Source organism: Polypterus senegalus, chromosome 9 (assembly GCF_016835505.1).
Source record: "Polypterus senegalus isolate Bchr_013 chromosome 9, ASM1683550v1, whole genome shotgun sequence".
NCBI lineage: Eukaryota > Metazoa > Chordata > Cladistia > Polypteriformes > Polypteridae > Polypterus > Polypterus senegalus.
Genome location: NC_053162.1, coordinates 39,008,433 through 39,030,301, shown reverse-complemented (window position 1 = coordinate 39,030,301; position 21,869 = coordinate 39,008,433). Strand labels below are relative to the sequence as shown.

General features: G+C 37.6%; 1 protein-coding gene across 1 annotated transcript in view; it reads left to right on the top strand.

Moving 5' to 3' along the window:
* The window catches only part of dus2 (dihydrouridine synthase 2), a 90,014-nt gene that overhangs the window by 44,988 nt on the left and 23,157 nt on the right, over positions 1 to 21,869 (top strand). The window contains exon 8 of the mRNA XM_039762943.1: positions 20,080 to 20,145. Within this exon, the coding sequence (XP_039618877.1) occupies positions 20,080 to 20,145 (66 nt within the window). The remainder of the gene's footprint in view (positions 1 to 20,079; positions 20,146 to 21,869) is intronic.

The window sequence follows — 21,869 nt, the reverse complement described above, 5'->3', positions numbered from 1 at the left end:
ATCCTGCCAGGTTTCTAATAAATCCAGTTTGATCTTGTGATATTACCGAAGACAGCACTTTCTCCATCCTTCTAACTAGGACTTTGGAGAGTATCCTAACATCAGTATTCAGAAGTGAAATTAGTCTGTATGATGCACATTGTAATAAGTCCTAATTTTGTTTAGGAAAGACAGTGATTAATGCTTGGCGAAAAGTTTGAGGTAGAATTTGATTGTCTCTAGCTTCTGTAAATATTGCTAACTAGCGACTGGGAACCCGATCAAATCAGGCTACAAACTACTTTCTCTGCAAAGAATTATTTGTTTTTTTTAATCCTTGAAATGATTTTGTTATCATGGCACTGATTTGTGCTTAAAATAGACCTTTTCGGCTGATGTAATAAAGAGCTTCCTGTTTAAACGGGGCTGTGAGACATGAACTTAGCTGTTCAGCGCACCTCATTTGATTTTTTTCCGGCAAACAAATTTTCAAAACAAACCATATTTTACGACTCTAATCAGAGTCAGAGTAATAATTATGTTGGCGTGGTCATTTTAGATCTGAGATCGGCTAAAGTTTAAACAATGACTGTTATTAATACCCAGCCGCCATTACTCAGTTTGCCAATAGATGTCAGAAGGACGGATGCCAAAACCGAACTGCCCAAAGATAGATTTCGACGTACCAAGCAAATGGCGATACGTTCTAAATTACTTACGGTTCCAGAGCTGTCGAAGGGTTTAAGTCCGTCGACAATGTTAGTCCTGGAAAGTACACCCGAATAACCAACTGAATTTACTGTTATCTGCTCGAACCAACACCGACTTACTATACTCGGCCGTCCAGCGGCGTCACTGAAGCATTTGAACATTCTTAGCCAATCATGCAATACTGCGTCTGCGTTTGCCACGTTATGTTCTAACTACAGAGGCAGAGTCCCATTGCATGGTTATAACTTGTATTGAGTCGAGGTATTGATGCGAACACCATACATATGGATAGTATCAAATTATATATAAGGATAAGAGGGGAGCAAGCTGAGTGGAGAATTTCTTATAAAATTCGACAGGGTAGCCATCAGGGCCTGCTGCTTTCCTAGTCTTAAGTGACTTTATAGCATCTAGTAATTCTGATAGTGCCAAAGGTTTATCCAATTCCTCAGCACTAAGAGTATTTATTTGTGGTATCTGTAATGTATCCAAAAATGCATTAGATTGTGTGTCGTCTTCTTTGAACTCGGTAGAATATAAGGATTTATAGTAGTCTCTAAATGTGTCCATTATATTTTTATGGTCAATGATTTTATCTCCGTTCGTGTTGGTGATTGCTGGGATTGCATTGCGAACTTCTTGCTTGTGGATTTGTTGATCTAAGAGCTTATTGGCTTTCTCTCCGTGTTCATAGTAATGATGTCTTGATTTAAAAATGAGTTGTTCAGTTTCTTTGGTTGTTAAGAGGTAGAGCTCTGAATGCAGAGCCTGTCTTTTCCTATGAAGAGCCTCACTTGATCTATTCTAGTAATTTTGCTGGTTAGCTCTGATATCTTGTTGGTTTCTAATTTATTTCTGTGGGAAAGATATGAAATAACCTGTCCTTATAAGAAGGCCTTTAGAGTTTCCCAGAGTATTCTTGCAGAGACCTCTGAGGATGTATTTGTCTCTAGGAAGAAACTGATTTGTTTTGATATAAATTCTGTACAGTTCTCGCCTGCTAATAGAAGTGGGTTAAGACACCATCTGCGAGATGAGTATGTGGGGCATAATGATTTTAGCTCCATGACCAAGGGGCATGGTCGGAAATAACAATTGCATCATATTTCCAGGATTTAATTGTAGGACAGAAATTATTATCTATAAATAAATAACAATTCTTGAGTAGCAATGATGCACTGGTGAGTAGAAGGAATATGTTCTTGAGCTTGGGTTTAGAATCCTCCAGGGGTCTGATAAGTTGTGGTCAGTTACAAACTGCGTAATTGTCTTTGCAGTGTTAGATGTCATCCCCCCTGTGACAGGAGACCTATCTAAGAGTGGATTATATTATAATTACATTGTAATTTTATGAGTGTTCACATTGGGAATGGATGCAAATACATCTTGCATGAATTCCTTATCATCGACATTGGGTGCAGAAAACATTTATCAAAATCACTTTACAGTTAAATAAGTTGCCCCATGACAATCACATATCTCCCTTCAGGACCAGATACTACATCTGATGCTACAAATGAGATGTTCTATGTATAAGAATTCCCACACCTATTGTTTTCTTTGTAAAGTTGGAATGGAACATTTGGCCAGTCCAGTCTTTTTGCAGCCAGAACTGATCCTTGCTTAATAAGTGGGTCTCCTGTAAAATACTATTTTAGCATTTAGACCTGTTAGGTGAGAGAATACTTTCTTTCTCTTTAATTCGTGATTCAGGCCTTTAACATTCCAGCTCACAAAGTTAACTGTCCCATCATGGAGACATTGATTCTGAATTTTTTATGTCATTTTGTAGTCTTAACTGGAAGTGAGATTGCTTTAACCTTAATTTACATTTTCCCACGAGTTATTACCATGCAGCCTATTGTTACGTTGGAAGTTATAATTATAAGGATTAAAAGGATAGATTAGATATAGCTCGCTCTCTTTCTCTCCCCCCCTTATCCCTCCACCCCACCATTTTGCCTCCCCACGTGAGGCTGGACCCCACTTCACAAAGTCCCCATCCTTTGACATACCTAGAGACAGCACATTCAAAACAAAACAAGCCCCCCAGCAGTGGCATTTGAGGATTAAAAAGTGGAGATATCTATTGCCGATAAAGTCTTAATACTATAAGCATAAAATATAATCTTCAACAGTCTTGAAATATTAAGACAGTAAACCCAGGGAATGGTGTTAAAAAGTGGCCCTGGATAAGCATAGTAAACCCTAATGCAATAATAACAATAACAGTAAACCAAGGGTATGATGTTAAGCAGTCTCCTTTAAGGTTTTTTTTTATTCTAAACTTTTTAATAATATTTGCAACTTTTGTCACATGAACTTCAAGCTACTTAGAGAAGATCTTGTAGCCTTTGCCTTTAACATGCTTGTCTATAATTTTCTTTCTGATCTCCTCAGACAGCTCTGTTCAGTGTGGGGCACACGATACGAAACAAGAGTGACTTTTTTTTTCAATTTAAATAGATTGATTACACTGATTGGAGAATTGTATGATACTAATTACAGAAAACAGCTAGTCAGAAAAATGACTCGAATCCAGTTAGTCTGGTGCTGAGATGTCACCTGTTGCATGGCTATACTTGGGTCCTAATTTGGGATTTGAGATAGATAGATTGATACTTTATTAATCCCAAGGGGAAATTCACATAATCCAGCAGCAGCATACTGATACAAAAAACAATATTAAATTAAATAGTAATAAAAATGCAGGTAAAAACAGACAATAACTTTGAATAATGTTAGCGTTTATCCCCTTGGGTGGAATTGAAGAGTCGCATAGTGTGGGGGAGGAGCGATCTCCTCAGTCAGTCACTGAAGCTGCTCCTCTGCCTGGAGATGATACTGTTCAGTGCATGCATTGGATTCTGCATGATTGACAGGAGCCTGCTCGGCACCCGTCGCTCTGCCACAGTTATTTAAACTGTCCAGCTTCATTCCTACAATAGAGCCTGCCTTCCTCACAAGTTTGTCCAGGTGTGAGGCATCCTTCTTCTTTATGCTGCCTCCCCAGCACACCACCGCGTAGAAGAGGGCACTCACCACAACCGTCTGGTAGAACATCTGCAGCATCTTATTGCAGATGTTGAAGGATGCCATCCTTCTAAGGAAGTATAGTCGGCTATGACCTTTCTTACACAGAGCATCAGTATTGGCAGTCCAGTCCAATTTATCATCCAGCTGCACTCCCAGGTATTTATAGGTCTGTACCCTCTGTACACAGTCTCCTTTGATGATCACGGGGTCCATGAGGGGCCTGGGCCTCCTAAAATCCACCACCAGCTCCCTTGGTTTTGCTGGTGTTCAGTTGTAGGTGGTTTGAGTCGCACTATTTAATAAAGTCTTTGATTAGCTTCCTGTACTCCTCCTCCTGCCCACTTCTGATGCAGCCATGAGGTATGATCTTGAAGTTGTAAGTGTACCTGACATGATTGCTAATTCTACCCTTGCATAGTTCTTTGGCAGGATATTTACTATATGTTTGAAATTCAAATCAAAGAAGTTTTAACACCATCCTGCTTTCAAAGTGTGAGGACTAGCATTGTTATTGATCTGAATCGAATTGATCTGCAGTCGTATGTCTTTTCTGCTTTTTTTACAAGCTCTCTATATGTTTATGGAGGAAAGTGATAATTCTTTAAGGCACACCCAACCAGCATGTGATATAGCGGCCTTTTTCATGTGAAAGATTCTTGTCTTATGGAAACGTTTCACTTCACTCTAATTCAGAATGAGACAATGACACAGGCCCTAGGCAGGGAATTGAGCTACACACCAGATTTGTAACAGAAAGTGTAGCTTTGGTAATTGGATGCAGGTTCATTTCCAGGTATACAGTATTCATTGTCTGCCAAGCTCAAAAGCGGATGTACTTTCCGACATTATTTAGTCTGTTAAAGAGGTTACCTTATCAGTTTTATTAGATGAACTTCAGAAAGATAACTGATTATTTGCCTCCATAAGTTGGCTGATTGTACCACCTGCAGAAGTTCATAACAGCAATTCAAATAATTTTCTCAGCATTTTGGTCACTCTGGCATATCAGCTATTATTTCCAAAAATAAGTATTCTAGAGTGTGACTTGTTTTTATGTGCTTCATCTAATCTGTTATCATTTGGTCTAATTCAGCCACAATAATATTTAGTTAAACAATATGAAGCCCCAAGTGGCACATCAACAATTATTACCATGGTATTAATGCATATCTGATATTTTTACATTTACCTTATTAATGCAAGTATATACAGTGGTGTGAAAAACGATTTGCCCCCTTCCTGATTTCTTATTCTTTTGCATGTTTGTCACACAAAATGTTTCTGATCATCAAACACATTTAACCATTAGTCAAATATAACACAAGTAAACACAAAATGCAGTTTTTAAATGATGGTTTTTATTATTTAGGGAGAAAAAAAAATCCAAACCTACATGGCCCTGTGTGAAAAAGTAATTGCCCCCTGAACCTAATAACTGGTTGGGCCACCCTTCGCAGCAATAACTGCAATCAAACGTTTGCGATAACTTGCAATGAGTCTTTTACAGCGCTCTGAAGGAATTTTGGCCCACTCATCTTTGCAGAATTGTTGTAATTCACCTTTATTTGAGGGTTTTCTAGCATGAACCGCCTTTTTAAGGTCATGCCATAGCATCTCAATTGGATTCAGGTCAGGACTTTGACTAGGCCACTCCAAAGTCTTCATTTTGTTTTTCTTCAGCCATTCAGAGGTGGATTTGCTGGTGTGTTTTGGGTCATTGTCCTGTTGCAGCACCCAAGATCGCTTCAGCTTGAGTTGACGAACAGATGGCGGACATTCTCCTTCAGGATTTTTTGGTAGATAGTAGAATTCATGGTTCTATCTATCACAGCAAGCCTTCCAGGTCCTGAAGCAGCAAAACAACCCCAGACCATCACACTACCACCACCATATTTTACTGTTGGTATGATGTTCTTTTTCTGAAATGCTGTGTTCCTTTTCGCCAGATGTAACGGGACATTTGCCTTCCAAAAGTTCAACTTTTGTCTCATCAGTCCACAAGGTATTTTCCCAAAAGTCTTGGCAATCATTGAGATGTTTCTTAGCAAAATTGAGACGAGCCCTAATGTTCTTTTTGCTTAACAGTGGTTTGCGTCTTGGAAATCTGCCATGCAGGCCGGTTTTGCCCAGTCTCTTTCTTATGGTGGAGTCATGAACACTGACCTTAATTGAGGCAAGTGAGGCCTGCAGTTCTTTAGACGTTGTCCTGGGGTCTTTTGTGACCTCTCGGATGAGTCGTCTCTGCGCTCTTGGGGTAATTTTGGTCGGCCGGCCACTCCTGGGAAGGTTCACCACTGTTCCATGTTTTTGCCATTTGTGGATAATGGCTCTCACTGTGGTTCGCTGGAGTCCCAAAGCTTTAGAAATGGCTTTATAACCTTTACCAGACTGATAGATCTCAATTACTTCTGTTCTCATTTGTTCCTGAATTTCTTTGGATCTTGGCATGATGTCTAGCTTTTGAGGTGCTTTTGGTCTACTTCTCTGTGTCAGGCAGCTCCTATTTAAGTGATTTCTTGATTAAAACAGGTGTGGCAGTAATCAGGCCTGGGGTGGCTACGGAAATTGAACTCAGGTGTGATACACCACAGCTAGGTTATTTTTTAACAAGGGGGCAATTACTTTTTCCCACAGGGCCATGTAGGTTTGGATTTTTTCTCCTAAATAATAAAACCATCATTTAAAAACTGCATTTTGTGTTTACTTGTGTTATATTTGACTAATGGTTAAATGTGTTTGATGATCAGAAACATTTTGTGTGGCAAACATGCAAAAGAATAAGAAATCAGGAAGGGGGCAAATAGTTTTTCACACCACTGTATTTACTATAAAAAAAATCTTGGTGTAACTTTATTTATAATGGCTGGTGAAGGCCTGTCTTTCATCTTTTTAAATACTTGATCTTGTGTGTTACATTGAAGGTGAAGTATGACTTTGTAAATATATTTTGTTTATCTGGGGAGAGGTACAGTTTATGTTGACTAGTAGATGAAATCTTGAGAATGGCTCAGAGGTGGTGAGATAAATAAGCTTTTAGATATACTGTATTGTTTTGAAATCAGTATATTGTACAATAGTCTTTATTGTTTTTCACATTCCTTACTATTGTGTAGCCATCTGTGCTTGTTTTGTCAGCCTTTTTGTAGCAGTAAATTTGGTGTAGTCCATTTTTTAAGTGGACACCTAAAACATGCCGTAAACTTTCTTAATTAACACTGTGTCCCTAATAGCAGGTTACAGGTATGCTATCTCCCCTTCTTTGTCTTAATGAAATGAAAACAATAGCTTTTCTAAAAAACTGCACAATTATTGTAAAGAAGTAAAGTGCATACATACACCCAGGCATCTTAAAATTGACAAACTAATGTAGGTAAAGGAAAGTCATACTTTCAAATAACAAGATTTTCAATAAATAAAGGAAATCTTCTTGTAAAACCAGTTTTATAAGTTTGGTGAAGCCTAGTAATACAGTTGCATTAGTTTTAAAAGGATCATGAAAAATGGATGTATTGTAATGATCTGCAAAAGTGCAAGTCTGTGTTTTATAATTTTCAATGAGCACAGTTTTAATACTGTATTGTACATAATTGTATATACCATTTAGGGCTGCAACGATTAGTCGACGTAATCGACGACGTCGACGCAGATTTTTATTGTCGACGCGTCATAAACAGAACCTTCAATAGAGGCTCCAGTCACAAAGAACCACATTGATTTTTATAACTGCAGTGCACTACATGAACGTCTGGGGGCAGTATCGTTTGTTATTGTTTGTTAAGATTGCACACAGTCCTACCAACGAAGAAGAATGTCTGAGGAGAAGAAGAATGTAGAGGAAAATAAACATGGTTGCAATGGCGAGTCGGATAGAGGTGGTGGAAGGAGATGGAAAAAAATTGAGATAGAAGCTTTCTAAAGTGAGGGAGCACTTCTTTAAAAGAAAAAAAAGTTGAATGCAGATTAAGCAAAGCGGAGCTTTCTTTTCATGGCAGCACCACCGCGATGCATGGGCATCTGAAACGCAAGCATCCTGGAGCTGTGATGCCGCCGTCTCTTGTAAATTTATGCTGGCACTGTTAGTTAGTTAGTTAGGGTCAGATCAGGAGGGGAGGGCTGAGAAAATAAAAGTGAAAAAAGCCAACTTTTTCAAGTAACAAATTTACACCCAATCTATTCGTTTTCAAATAATATTGCATTAGTGTGATGATGATTTCTGATTGGTACTATTCAGGTCCTACTATGATTTCTTCAAAATATCACGTATATTTGTCTCTTTCTTTTTCATTTTTTCCCTGGTGCTGTGCACTGACACCAGAAGGCATGAGCTTATTCAGTGCCATCAGGAACATGCAGGTGGCCGGTTGCTTGTGCTATAACAAGCTTGACATGGCGGCGATTAAAGCACATGTACGGTGCAAGGCATGTACGCGGTCCACTGAGGAAAGAACGACGTTCATGGCTCACCTTGTAGAGGAACATTCTTTTCCGAAATGTTCTATAAAGTCATAAAATGAATAATTCCAAATATCATATATACTTATGTCTCTGTTTTTTTGTCAGTGCAGCTTTGATATCACGGGCCATAAGGCCCAAACTAATTCAACGTAAGCAGGAATACTCAATAAAATTGAATAAAAAAAATCAAATGACAATGAGATACGAATAAGGCAGATTCGCCAGCGTCAGATCAGAGAATTTCCAGTTCAATTGTCTCAAAACACCACTCACATCTACAGTTATTCTCAGTTTCAGATAAAAAGATCCCTGGGGGTGGCGGTAGTATGTATCGTGATCGTGACTGAGAGAAATAAAGTGAAAAAAAACACGGTAACTTTTACAAGTACTATACATTTAATCCAGTGGCTGTTACAGACGCAAATCAAATGTATGTGTTTATTGTATAATATTAACAATAAAAGCAACTCACTACTCACTATGGTAAATATACGAGGCAGTCAGGATCGAACCGGGGAACTCTTGATTATAAGTCAGCAATTCCTACCGCTGCACCACGGAAGCTATTGTATCGTCCTTGAACCTTTTGTGAAAGTTTATTTGATTTTTGCACTTCAGGCTTTACACATTATATAGTTTATGTCTACATTTTGTCATTTATTACTAAAATATGAAAAACATTTCAGTTTTAACTATGTATTTTTTGGTTAAGTTAAATGCACTTTTTTGTTTAAAGACTATGTGCACTTTAGTTTGTATTGTTTAATGTATTTCTTTTTTATTGTGATGGTCACACTAATTTAAAAACATCTGATTATTTTCAAATTCATATGTTTCACTGGTTGTTGTTATTTTAATTTGATTATTATTAATTTTAATCGTGTTAATGCGGAGACATCAGGGTGACATTCACAGGTTGACAGACGTGAGCAGATGAGGTAAGACATGCACTGAAGCCCAGAACAGGATGTGCAATCACAGGTCGCAGGCATCAAAACAGTCAGGCATGAAATAATTGTGACTAATTGAAAATAAATTGAATGATTAGTCGACTACCAAAATAATCATTAGTTGCAGCCCAAATGCCATTAGCCCTTTTCATCAGATTCTTTTTGTTTTCATTTATATTTGTGCAGAGATCAAAAAAGGAGTTGTGGAAGCCTACATTAGTAAATGAACTTCTTGGCTGTGTGCAACTGAAAAACATATGCATAGTCATCTGTGTTAAATTAAAATTTCAACAAGCTAGAATTGGCATTTCTGCTCTGTTTGGAAAAATAAACAAATACATTTTAAAAATGTGGCACATATAGGGTGCAGCAGCTCAATCAGCAGTTCCTGCATCTCTAAAGTGAAACATTTCTCTCCGATATACCCAGCTGGCCCTCTGGATGTGGTCGATGTGTATTTGTGCTCTGCAACTGGAGACACTAATCAAACTCTCAATGAATGAATTTAAGGTCCCTTGCATCTAGTGCCCTCAAGGGAACACTGTCACAGATTACTGGAACAGTAGTTAGCTGCAGCTTAATATATTGTATTTGACATTTTCTGTACTAAGGCCCCAGGAGACTGACATGACTTGCTCTACTTCAGATCTGATCAGACACACTTTTGAAGTGAGTCATTAGTTTCTGGTTTGCATTAACTGATGGTGGGCTGTTTTTTTTTTCGTTGTATATTTCTTTCAAAATTTTAAGGCACCTGGAGAATAGACCTTTGAGTTCAGCAGTATTACAAATTGTGTGTACTCAATTACTGTTTTTAAAATGGAGCCAAGTAGAAATTTGGATGATTTTTATTCCTTAGTAAGTTAATGTAATATCTTTTAATTTATCCATCTTCATATGTGTTCTCACTTTCAGATTTAGAAGTAACAGCTTGAATCATGTTTGTTTGTTTGTTTGTTTCTTTAAATTATGAACATTTTGTTTTAATAGTTTCAAAATCATACTCTAAAGCAGGGGGTCCAGGACCTGGAGCGCTACTGTGACTGCAAGTTTTCCTTCTAACCATTCTCTTAATTAGTGGCTAGTTTTTACTGTTAAATGTTTTGCCTTAATTTTATTTAATGTGCTACTTAAGACTCATAGATCCTTCAATTATTTTTTCATTAATTAGCAGCCAAACAATAATGAGATACAAAACAAGCCAACACTTGACCACCTAACCTGTGTCCATCATACAGAAAGGTGGAGGTCTCTGTGATGCTGATCTGCTCAGGTCCACAAAACATTTTGATGGTGTACTTGGAAAAACTAAGAAACAACAATTTTGAACATGTCTAGTCGAGCAGAATGAGAGTAATAACAAACCATGGAATTATATAATGGCTTTAATGAACAATTAGAACCAGAGAAATTGGTTGGAGTGAAGTTGTTTGGCGTTTGAAGCCCCAACTTATTATGTTGGCTCACTTCACATCTCTTTTCTGTTTGGGTGCTGTTTAAGAAAAAAATGGAGCAATTCTGAGGACTGAACTTTAAAAAAAAAAAAAAAAAATAAGACAATTCAAATGAAGGCAAAATAGTTAATTGGCCGCAAAACCTGGTAACTGATTAAGAAAAGGGTTAGAATGAAAACATGCTGCCAGTGTAGCATTCCAGGACTGGAGTTGGAGATCCCTAAAGCATGCATATTTTAAATTGAGAATGGCCAATAACTCTTTATCAACTTGGTTTCAACCACAGACACTAATATTAGTTTGATCCTTTTACTGTGTAAACATGATCATCATATTGGTTTAGGAGTTAAAGTGAGAAAAATGTCAAGAAACACTCCTCTGGAAATGTTATTTAACAGATCATGAACCTGTTTCGTGTTCTCCAGTTTCCTCCCACATTCAAAGACATGCCTACTTGGTTAACAGTCAGTGTTCAGGAGTATGCCCTGCAGAAGACAGTTTTGCACCCAAGGCTGCAGGAATGGATGGATGGATGGACAGTTGGGTGGATGTATTTCATTACTGTACATTTGTCTTTACATCAGCCCATAATTACAAGGTTATCAAAGCATTGTGGTTTGTGTTGGGAGCCTTTATGAGAAACCTAAGGCAATAAACCTGAACTTGAACCTTTGTCCTGTTATTCAGTCTTTAGCAGAAGTGTAATTCAGAATAATGAGTTCTTCAGAAACTGTGTGTCAATGGAGATTCACTACTTCATCCCTAATAGTGTGGCTACAGAAAGACTTGTTTAGAGCTTTAGCTGATAGGAAGAATTTTTGTGTTTCTTATTTTGTATCTTTGCAGAATTATGTAATGTCAATTAGACCAAATATCACGTTCAGTACTAGATGCATGTAATAAATCATTTTTAATTTGAATTCATTTGGTTACTTTATTACTTAAAATGATGCCCTGCTTTGCCTTGTTTTACATATTAAACTTTTATGAATATTATGCTGGCCGTAGTGGTTAACCAAATTATCCTCAGAAAAGTAAAACTGAAAGTGCAGCATTTTGTAATCTGCTAATATGTTCACCATTTTGTCTTTTTACACAAGATCTTCTTTCATATACACTATTAATGAACAAAGAGTATATGCAACATTACAAAGGAAAGCAGCATTATCGATAATTGCTATTAATTATCCCCCAATTATTATGTAAGCTCTATTACACAAACTCATTCAACCCTAAGGTTAATATTTCTTGTGAGGATGAAAGACAGATTTGATTACATGCCACTCAAAAAACTGTTTGACTTTTATGGACCTGCTTCTTTTGTTGTATAATACAAGAATATAGTCTTGTATTAGTATATGACTAAAAGTGGTCATTGACACATGTTTGAATTTTTATGTTAACTATCTAAATTACAGCTATTCTTTTTGTGCATTTTGTATGTATGCATTTGCAAAAGTTTTTTTGAGCAGTTATTTGTAATTCAAATTAAAAAATAAACGAGATACCCCAATTAAACTTAAGTTTTTATTTATTATGATGTGTTCATTTTTAATAGGGGTATCCAACTCTATCCTGGATGACCACAATGGCTGCAGGTTTTCGTTTTGGCCACTATCTTAAAGAGCAGCCAGTTACTGCTAATTTAGCGTAGTCAAGGCAACACAGTATGCCATTAGCATTAGGGATTGGTTAATAATGGAGAAAGTGGTTTGAATGAAAACCTGCCACCACTGTGGCCCCCCAGGAGTTGGACACCCCATTATATACAATACAGCAGTACTCAGCAGAACATCCAAATTTGGGAGTGTTGGATGCAGTATTTGTTAATCTTGCCACATAAACAAATGTTAGATCATTATAATTTTGGGTTGTCCGAGATTGTGATCCTCTACCAAAAGAGCACTCTGCCTGTGCTCTTCTCTGTGTCTGAAAGATTTAAATAGTTATTGGATCATGTTTTTAACTATAAATTTCAAGTTTGCATTTTAAGTAAGGTCCATTTAATTGATATCTCCCTTTTTTATTTTTTGCTTGCTTTCTGACTCTGTTTTTTGCCTTTGGTTATTTCATTCATGCCCTTGAGGCCTCCCAATATTTTTCACCTTTTTTTTAGTATACTGCAAGTTGAGGCCCACTTTGCTTTGTCAAAGTCAAATCATTTATAGAGTTTGATGTTTAAAGTTCATATGGAGCAGCAACAACAAAAATTTTTAAAGCAATTTATTTCAATTGAGAAAAAAAATATATTAGTTCCAGGACCTAATTTGGGTTATTTTTCTATAGCACAGATACTTCCTTTGTGCTTTGTATTATTTTTCAAATTAACATATTATTCTGTTTGTTACTTTTGAATACTTCCTTTATAATTGAGAATTAACAATCGAGATGCCAGTGCTGGCTATACTGTGTTTTAAGAACGAGTGTTAATTTTATCCAAAACAACTTACAAAAGAGGTAAATATAATCGAGTAACATTAGGCTAGGGCCTGTTTGGCAATTGTAGTGGGACAGGTTGATAGCCACAAGTGAAAATATGTAATAACTAATACATTTACAATTATAGGCTACAATTGATAGAGCAATTAAACTTAATCTAACAGTAAATTAACCAACAATGTAAAATATCACAGAGCAAAGTTTTTTTTTTCCCAATCAACTAGGGAGCTCCGCCCCCTGCTTGCTTCACTTGGCAACCCCCAGGAGTGGGCACTGGGCACCTGCCATCTCTTTGCTGAGCCACTCAAAGGGTGTCGGGGTGCTCCTTCATTAGAGAAAGTGATTGTATTTAAAGAGATGGTATATAGAAGGGTATGTGGGGAGCGGGAGGAAGACGGTTTGGTCCTTAGTTGTTATAGAGAGAAAATCACTGAGTTGAGTATTTCACTACAACTGTCTATTTTAAATACCAATGAATAATAAAACGTAGTAAAAAGTAGAAGTCAATCAGTCATTGTCCCACCTGCCATATCCTAACACAGGGTGACGAGGGGGGCGGGTGGTCTGCTAGAACCAATCCCAGCCAGCACAGGCAAGGCAGGAACAAACCCTGGGCAGGATGCCAGCCCACTGCAGGGCACACACAGACGCACACAGCCACACTAGGGACAGTTTAGGATCGTCAGTGCACCTAACCTGCATGTCTTTGGACAGTGGGAGGAAACCGGAGCACCCAAAGGAAACCCACACAGACAGGGGGAAATCATACAAACTCTACGCAGGGAGGACCCGGAAAGTGACCCCAGGTCTCCTAACTGCGAGGCAGCAGCGCTACCACTGTGCCACTGTTCTGCCCAAAAGCAGTAGTAAAACATAATAAAAAGTAAATAAAAAATTAAATTATATTAATGCCTCGTCAAAAACAATATTATGAATTACTGTATCCTCTAACTTACATTCTATAAATGTTGCTTTTTTGCTTTTTTGTTCGCATGTTGTTTGTGATATTTTTCACTTTCATTTATTGGATGATTCCCTTTGTTCTTGATTTTTATTATATGCAGCTCTTTTTTGTTCATTTTCTTTTTTTTTGATGGTCTTTATCGGCTCTTGCCCCCCTTTTTCTATTACGAACTAAATATCAGTGCTTTTGAATAGAAAATTTACTTTTCTGCCATGCCATTATAACCGGCTGTGTTGAAGGGCGAGGTAGCCACAATGAGAGTGTCACAGGGTGATACAGGGAGGGGATGTGCGCAGTAGGCGTAGTGATTGGGCAAGTGGTGTTGAGGGGAGTGGTTAAGGCTGAATAACATTATTTCTTGAATACAATGAGGGAGTCAGCTGTACAGATTGATGTGAGCAGCCCCTTCCACCAAATAGAAGCTACACAGGAAAAGAATCTGAATTGAGACTTGATTCCACACAAGGGCGGTATCACCAGAGTATAGCACTATGCCAGTGTCTCCATATACTCAGGTGCTGACCCACTGACTACTCTGTAGGCATGCATTTGAACTTAATGCATACTGCTACAGAGAGCCAGTGTAGCGACCTGAAGAAAGCAGTGACATGTGCCTGTCTTGGCTGGTTAAATACAAGACAGGCTGCTGCATTCTGGACCATCTGCAGCAGTTTGATAGCACATGCGGGTACTTCTGCCAGAAGTGAGTTGTTGTAGTCACAACAAGACCAAAGCCAGAAGTGGTTCTGCAAGCTCTTTCCGATCTTGCTGATGTTGCACAGCATGAACCTGCATGAACCAGAAACACTAGAAATGTGGTTAGAAAAAGATAGCTGCTGATCATTCACCACCCCAAGGTTGTGTACTGACTTGGCAGGTGTTGGCAACAGTGAGTCAAACTGTACAGAGATGAGGAGCTGAACAGACTAGCTGGCTGGGATCACAAGACACTTTGTTTTTGCCAGGTTGAGCTGTAGAGGGTGGTTCTTCATTCAGGTTGAGAGATCAGTAAGACATGCAGAGACTCTAGCTAATATTGTATTGTCTTCCATGAGGAATGACAGGTACAGCTGTGTATAATCTGTATAGCAATGATAAGAGAACCCTTGGGACTGGAAAATGGAGCCTAATGAGTTGGTGTATGTGGTAGTGTTGGTGTCGAGAGAAGAGAATTAGTCAGGAGCAAGGAGAGTAGAGGAGACTATGGAAGAGAAATGGGTGGGAGCGAGGGAGAGGAGCTGTTGGTGGAAGAATACAGTGGGGAGAGAAGAAGAGTGAGTAGAGGGGAGCAGTAGAACTGAATGAAAAAGTGGTCAGATGTATGTAGAGGAGTGACTGTTACATCTGTGGGAGTGCAGTTGCATGAGAGAATGAGGTCAAGCAGATTGTCAGCCTTGTGAGTCATAAGGGTATGGAGCTTTATGATGTTGAAGGAGGAAAAAAGAGCAAGAAATTCATCAACAGGTGGGCTATCCAGTTGGATGTTTAGGTCCCTGAGAATTAGAAGTGGGCTGCTATTATCTGGGTGGGAAAAGGACAGTCCATCCAGTTTATCAAGGATAATCCTGAGCAAACCTGGAGGACGATAAACAACAACAATGATCATGTTAATTGGAAAGGAGACAGTAATAGATTTTAAATCAAAAGTAGTGAAGTTGCCTACATTACTCAGAGGGGTGAATTTCCAGCTCTTAGATGTAAGAAATAACTGTCCTCCCGCCCCTACCAATGGAGCGACAGGAGTGAGAGAAGTGGAAGAAGAAAGTGCTGTCAGTGTTACTGTGACTTCTGGTCGAATCCATGTCTCTGTCAGAGACACCACCTGGAAACCCCTTTGGGAGACGTAAACTGAAATAAAGTCTGCTTTGTCGACTGCAGACTGGGAGAACCGCAAGCCAAAGGAGAAGAGATTATCGTTTTACACAAGTAGATCTTCACACAAGGGCTGACACCTGTGAGCTCATCCTCAAGCTACTAATAATAACTGACACTAAGACTTAAAATCAAAACAAATACATTTGGAAGGTAACACAAATGTAAATAGGGTTATTTTTGTATAAACACATTATATATAAATAACACATTTTCAGATACACAAGCAGGCCAGTTACAGGCAGAAATTGACTCCTGCGTAATAAATTGTTTTGAATGAAAACCGGAAGGCACTGGCAATTCAGAACTGAGTTTGACAAACAGTCTTTATTCTGTTTGGCTGCTTTTAAAAGTGCCAGAAATGTCCTGCCGCTTGTTTGTTTATCTTTAGCTGGTTATTTGTATATAATTTTCATATTACCAAATTTGTTGTTCATTTTAATCATTCAGATTGTTCAGCAATTGCCTTGTCACATTTTACTATGTTAAATCATGTGAGGTGACAGGGAGGAAAATGAAAATTTACCTTTTTTATGTATTATGGTTAGAAACAGTTGTCATATTTTTTAAGGAGAAATTTAATTACACTATGAGTGGAAGGCAAAAAGAATAATATTTTGCTGACAAAATTAACTAATTTTGTAAACCGTGATCTTTATGCTCCACTGTTATGTCTGGTGTAAGAAATGGGCTTGCAAATGTATTGCATAATGTACCACTTGGAATTTTTGTTATTAAAATGGCTTTTAATATAATGTAGCTGGAGTAAATTATGGCAGTACAGTGTCACACTATTTGGGGCATTTTTTTCTTTGCAGCGTTCTTAAAAAAAAAAAAAAAAATGTTTCTTTAAGTATGGTATGGGGAACAAGACAGTAGCCAGGACAATCAATGATGGATATTACTGTAAATATAGAAATTCTTGAAAGATGTCGTCTGACCCTTTTCCCAAGTCACTGTAATAGGACTACAGTACACTGGTTTTAATTTTACTTTTAATTCAGTGTTTTTATTACTTAAGGAAAAACTGCCACCTTGCAGGTGAGGGGAAAACATTAAACAAGGAAATTCACTGCCTACCCTTATTTAAGTGAGAAGCACAGAGTGAGTCACTTCCCACATTTTACTGAAATTAAAAGAATTTTATTTTTAATTTTGAGATAATGTTCAGCTCATTTCAGTTTATTCTTCTGTTTTTTTTTCTCTTGAATAACTGCAAACTTCAAGCACTTCTACATATCTTCAAGAATAAAGAACAGAACCATACAAATTTATATGCATAAGCACACACAATTGCAGTAACTGCTTAGTAATATAGATTCATAAACCTTGATTTAAGTGAAATCAAAGTCATGTTAACACATTCTGCAGCGAATATGAAAGGTTTTGTTTAAATTGAAGATTAATTGATTGATTTTTTTTTTTTATATTATAAACTGTCCATAAAGCTAGTTAGAACATTCTTCTACAGATTTCAGCAGTCCATGAGTATCTGTAATCATCAAACATACTACATTGATATTGTGTTATTTTTGAAACAATCACTCTTCTCAGCTTTTTAAAGCACTTTGGAGCACTGCCATAGAAAGCTGTCTGCACACATTACCTGGGACGATTCACAATAATTGCCTCTTCACCTAGCAAAAATGACTGGCTTGCCAGCATGTGAACGCATTATATGTTTTATATGCACACTGTCTCGGGATGTCTTTCTTTTTTTCTTTTTCTTTTTGTTTACTTTTCTGCAGTAAGAGAAAATAGAATTGTCAGAAAATGAGGCAGATTGATCATGCACAGATGGTAGAAAGAACATTTATTTACGAATCACAAACTGTGCAGGGTAATGACTTCCCTATTAGCAATCTTGAATAATGGTGGTTTCCTGATATCACTGTTTTCAAAACAAGGCATTTTTTTAATTTAGCTTTTCTTGTCACAGAGACTAATTTGTTTTCCAATAAGTGAGACATTAATTAAAGAATTTAAAAAGAAGAAAACTACAAAGAAAGACACTGACATAATAGGAAGCAAGCCCTGAAACATATTTAGAGGGTTATGTTTATTTTCTCAACCAGACATAGTACAAAAAGTAAGAAGGTTATGTCGTAGTACCTACTGAATATAAACCAAGAGATATTACACTCAGAGTCAACAAAGCAGTAGTAGTGAAGCCATGCATGGTGTTTTAAGGGGAATTCTCGTTATTATACTACCAACAAACATGGAACAGATCCAGAAGTGCAGTGCTGAAAAAGGGAGCCAATTGCTGCCCTGGAACTTAAAGTCATGTCCTCATCTGAGAAGCCAATAGGCGTAAACGTCTAAGGTCCTGAGCAGAAAGTGTTTGTAGAGGTATAATCCATCTCTTCAAAATTCTTGAAGACATCAACAATTTAATGCTGTATAAGAATTTAAGTAATGAAGTACTAGGGGGCTCTGCCCCCTGCTTACTTCACTGTGCTACGCACTTCGCATCTCTGCCACTCGCATATGCGGAAGCGGATGTACAATTTAAATAGATTGTTATTTTCATGAGAATTGTTACATATACATAATAGACCTAAATATTTTACATTACAGCGAGTAATTAAGCAGAGTAAAAAATAGTAAAAAGTAATAAGAAAATTATTTCATGTTGCATTAGAGGTATTCATTGCGTTATACGTTTTCATTCTGTTTGGCTTTGAAATTAACATGCAAATACTTTTTAAACTTACACTTTTACTGCAAAAACAATATTTGGAATTAACTTTTTGTCAATATCGCTTTGAATTTTGATTCCGTGTTTGAGTGACATTGTGACAACGCGACGTATAGCTGCCCTGAGTGAATATCATTTCTTTCTCTCTAATAAATAAACCAACTTTTTCTAATGTTTGTCCCTGTGATTTGTTAATTGTTATAGCAAAAGCTATTCTCACGGAAAACTGTAAACGTTTTAATATGAATGGCATGTCAAAATCTCCTTTGGTGTCTAATGTTTTCCATGGAAGATGTACTACATTACCTTTCTTGTCGCCTGTTAAAATTTTACATGTCAGAATTGTTTGACCAATTTTGAATCCACCTAATCTTGTCCTATTGCATAGCCCATCACACATACATAAATTATACGATAACATTATGATATATCCTTCTTTTAACAGTAATTCGACCGGTGGAAGGCCGGAGGGTATTAACAGTTGTAGATATTCTGTGGAATATTGTAAGTTGATGTTTTCATCTTCCACACCATCACCACCAACTGTTTCAGCACAGTCTATTGATACGCATTTAACCAATTTGCTGTGTAACCGATCATCAATTTTCACGCTAATTCATTTGCATTCATCATTTCTACCCTTTAGGATAACATTCTTCATTAAGATTTGGACATAAGTCTTCTTTTGTTGGTAACTTAAAGTGAGGAAAACATAAAAATTTATAAGAGCTGAGAGCGCTGGAACTGTGTCTGACGATAGCTTTCACATGAGTGAGAGGACCATGCGCATGGGCCGTTAACTGTAAATGGTTGAGAGGAGGGCAGGATTTGAAAAAAACCTCTTTGCAATAGTCTCGTCTCACAGGACTTAAAAGAATCTCTTGGAAATAATCTTGTCTCGTCTCTAAATGTTCTTTTATAATAGAGAGGTATACTTTAAGAAACATGAGCATATTGTGGTGAAGCAGAGGTAGCACTGCTGCTTCGCATTTAGGAGACCCAGGTTCACTTCCCAGGTCCTCCCTGCATGGAGTTTGCATGTTCTCTCCGTGTCTGAGTGGGTTTCCTCTGGGTGCTCCGGTTTCCTCCCACAGTCCAGATATGCAGGTTAGGTGCATTGGCGATTCTAAATTGTCCCTTGTGTGTGCTTGGTGTGTGTGTGTGCCCTGCAGTGGGCTGGCGCCCTGCCCGGAGTTTGTTTCCTGCCTTGCGCCCTGTGTTTGCTGGGATTGGCTCCAGCAGACCCTGTGACCCTGTAGTTAGGATATAGCGGGCTGGATAATGGATGGATGGATGTGCATATTGAAAGGAAGTTCCTTCAAAATTGTAAAAAATGAATGGCCTGATTTTTATCACTTTAATACTTGCTTTATAAAGACGGTGATATACTCCCTTTTAAAACAAATAGCTGAAAAATGAATTAAATTGAGTATTGTTTTGGCTCAGTGAGCACAATAGCTGATGTTGATGCACTTTGAAATGTTTTGAGTAACAAAACTATTTTATGTTTTTTGATAGATACTGAGAACTCTTGTCAAAGGAATTATCAAGCCTGTGACATGCAAAATTCGAATTCTTCCTTCTGTAAGTTTTTTGTTTTCTTCCTAATTCTAAAATATTGCTCTTGTCAACGTTGATTTTTTTTCATTTAATGGTCAATATTGCACAGTTACACAAATCAAAATAAAATGATAATAAGACTCCTCTCCATCTTTTATTATCTAATATGTATTATTGTATGTTAGACTTTATGTTTTAAAAATTGCCTCTTTTAAAAATAAGAAAGTTCTTTTGGATAAATCTTTTCAATTACTAATGAACTGGATATATTGTTTCTAGGTGTGTCTCCTCTTGATGTAAAGCCTGTCTTGTTACTCTGATATTTATGTGCATATAAGTTTCAGCGTTTAATATTGTTACCTGTACTTATTAGTTGCACATTCATTTTACATTTTAAAACATTTTCTTTCCCAAAGTTTTTAACATGAGAAATAAGATAATCAACTAACAAATACTGCCATTTACCATTTTTAATTAGTTAACAGTAAGGTGTGTGTTATTTTCATCCTCAGTTTCTAACGGTCAGAAAACTTGTCATACAGTTGTGACAATGAGACAAAAATATTATACTTGGCCATTTATTTATTAAGGAAAATGATTGAATATTACATATTTGTGAGTGGCAAAAGTATGTGAACCTTTGCTTTCAGTATCTGGCGTGACCCCCCTTTTCAGCAATAACTGCAGCTAAACGTTTCCCTAACTTTTGATCATTCCTGCACGCCGGCTTGGAGGAATTTTACCCATTCCTCCGTACAGAACAGCTTCAACTCTGGGATGTTGGTGGGTTTCCTCACATTAACTGCTCGCTTCAGGTCCTTCCACAACATTTCGATTTGATTAAGGTCAGGACTTTGACTTGGCCATTCCAAAACATTAACTTTATTCTTCTTTAACCATTCTTTGGTAGAACGACTTGTGTTCTTAGAATCGTTGTCTTGCTGCATGACCCACCTTCTCTTGAGATTCAGTTCATGGGCAGATGTCCTGACCTTTAGAATTCTCTGATATAATTCAGAAATCATTGTTCCATCAATGAAGGCAAGCCGTCCTGGCCCAGATGCTGCAAAACAGCCCCAAACCATGATACTACCACTAACATGTTTCACAGATGGGATAAGGTTCTTATGCTGGAATGCCGTGTTTTCCTTTCTCCAAACATAACACTTTTCATTTAAACCAAAAAGTTCTGTTTTTTTTCTTATCTGTCCACAAAACATTTTTTCCAATAGCCTTCTGGTTTGTCCACGTGATCTTTAGCAAACTGCAGACGAGCAGTAATTTTTTTTTGTGAGCAGTGGCTTTCTCCTTGCAACCCTGCAATGCACACCGTTGTTGTTCAATGTTCTCCTGATGGTGGACTTATGAACATGAACATTAGCCAATGTGAGAGAGGCCTTCAGTTGCTTAGAAGTTACCCTGGGGTCCTTTGTGACCTTGCAGACTATTACACACCTTGCTCTTGGAGTGATCTTTGTTGGTCGACCACTCCTGGGGAGGGTAACAATGGTCTTGAATTTCTTTCATTTGTACACAATCTGTCTGAATGTGGATTGGTGGAGTCAAAACTCTTTAGAGATGGTTTTGTAACCTTTTCCAGCCTGATGAGCATCAACAACTCTTTTTCTGAGGTCCTCAGAAATCTCCTTTGTTTGTGCCATGATGCAATTCCCCAAACATGTGTTGTGAAGAGCAGACTTTGCGAGATCCCTAGGGTGCCTACTCACACCTGATTGTCATCCCATTGA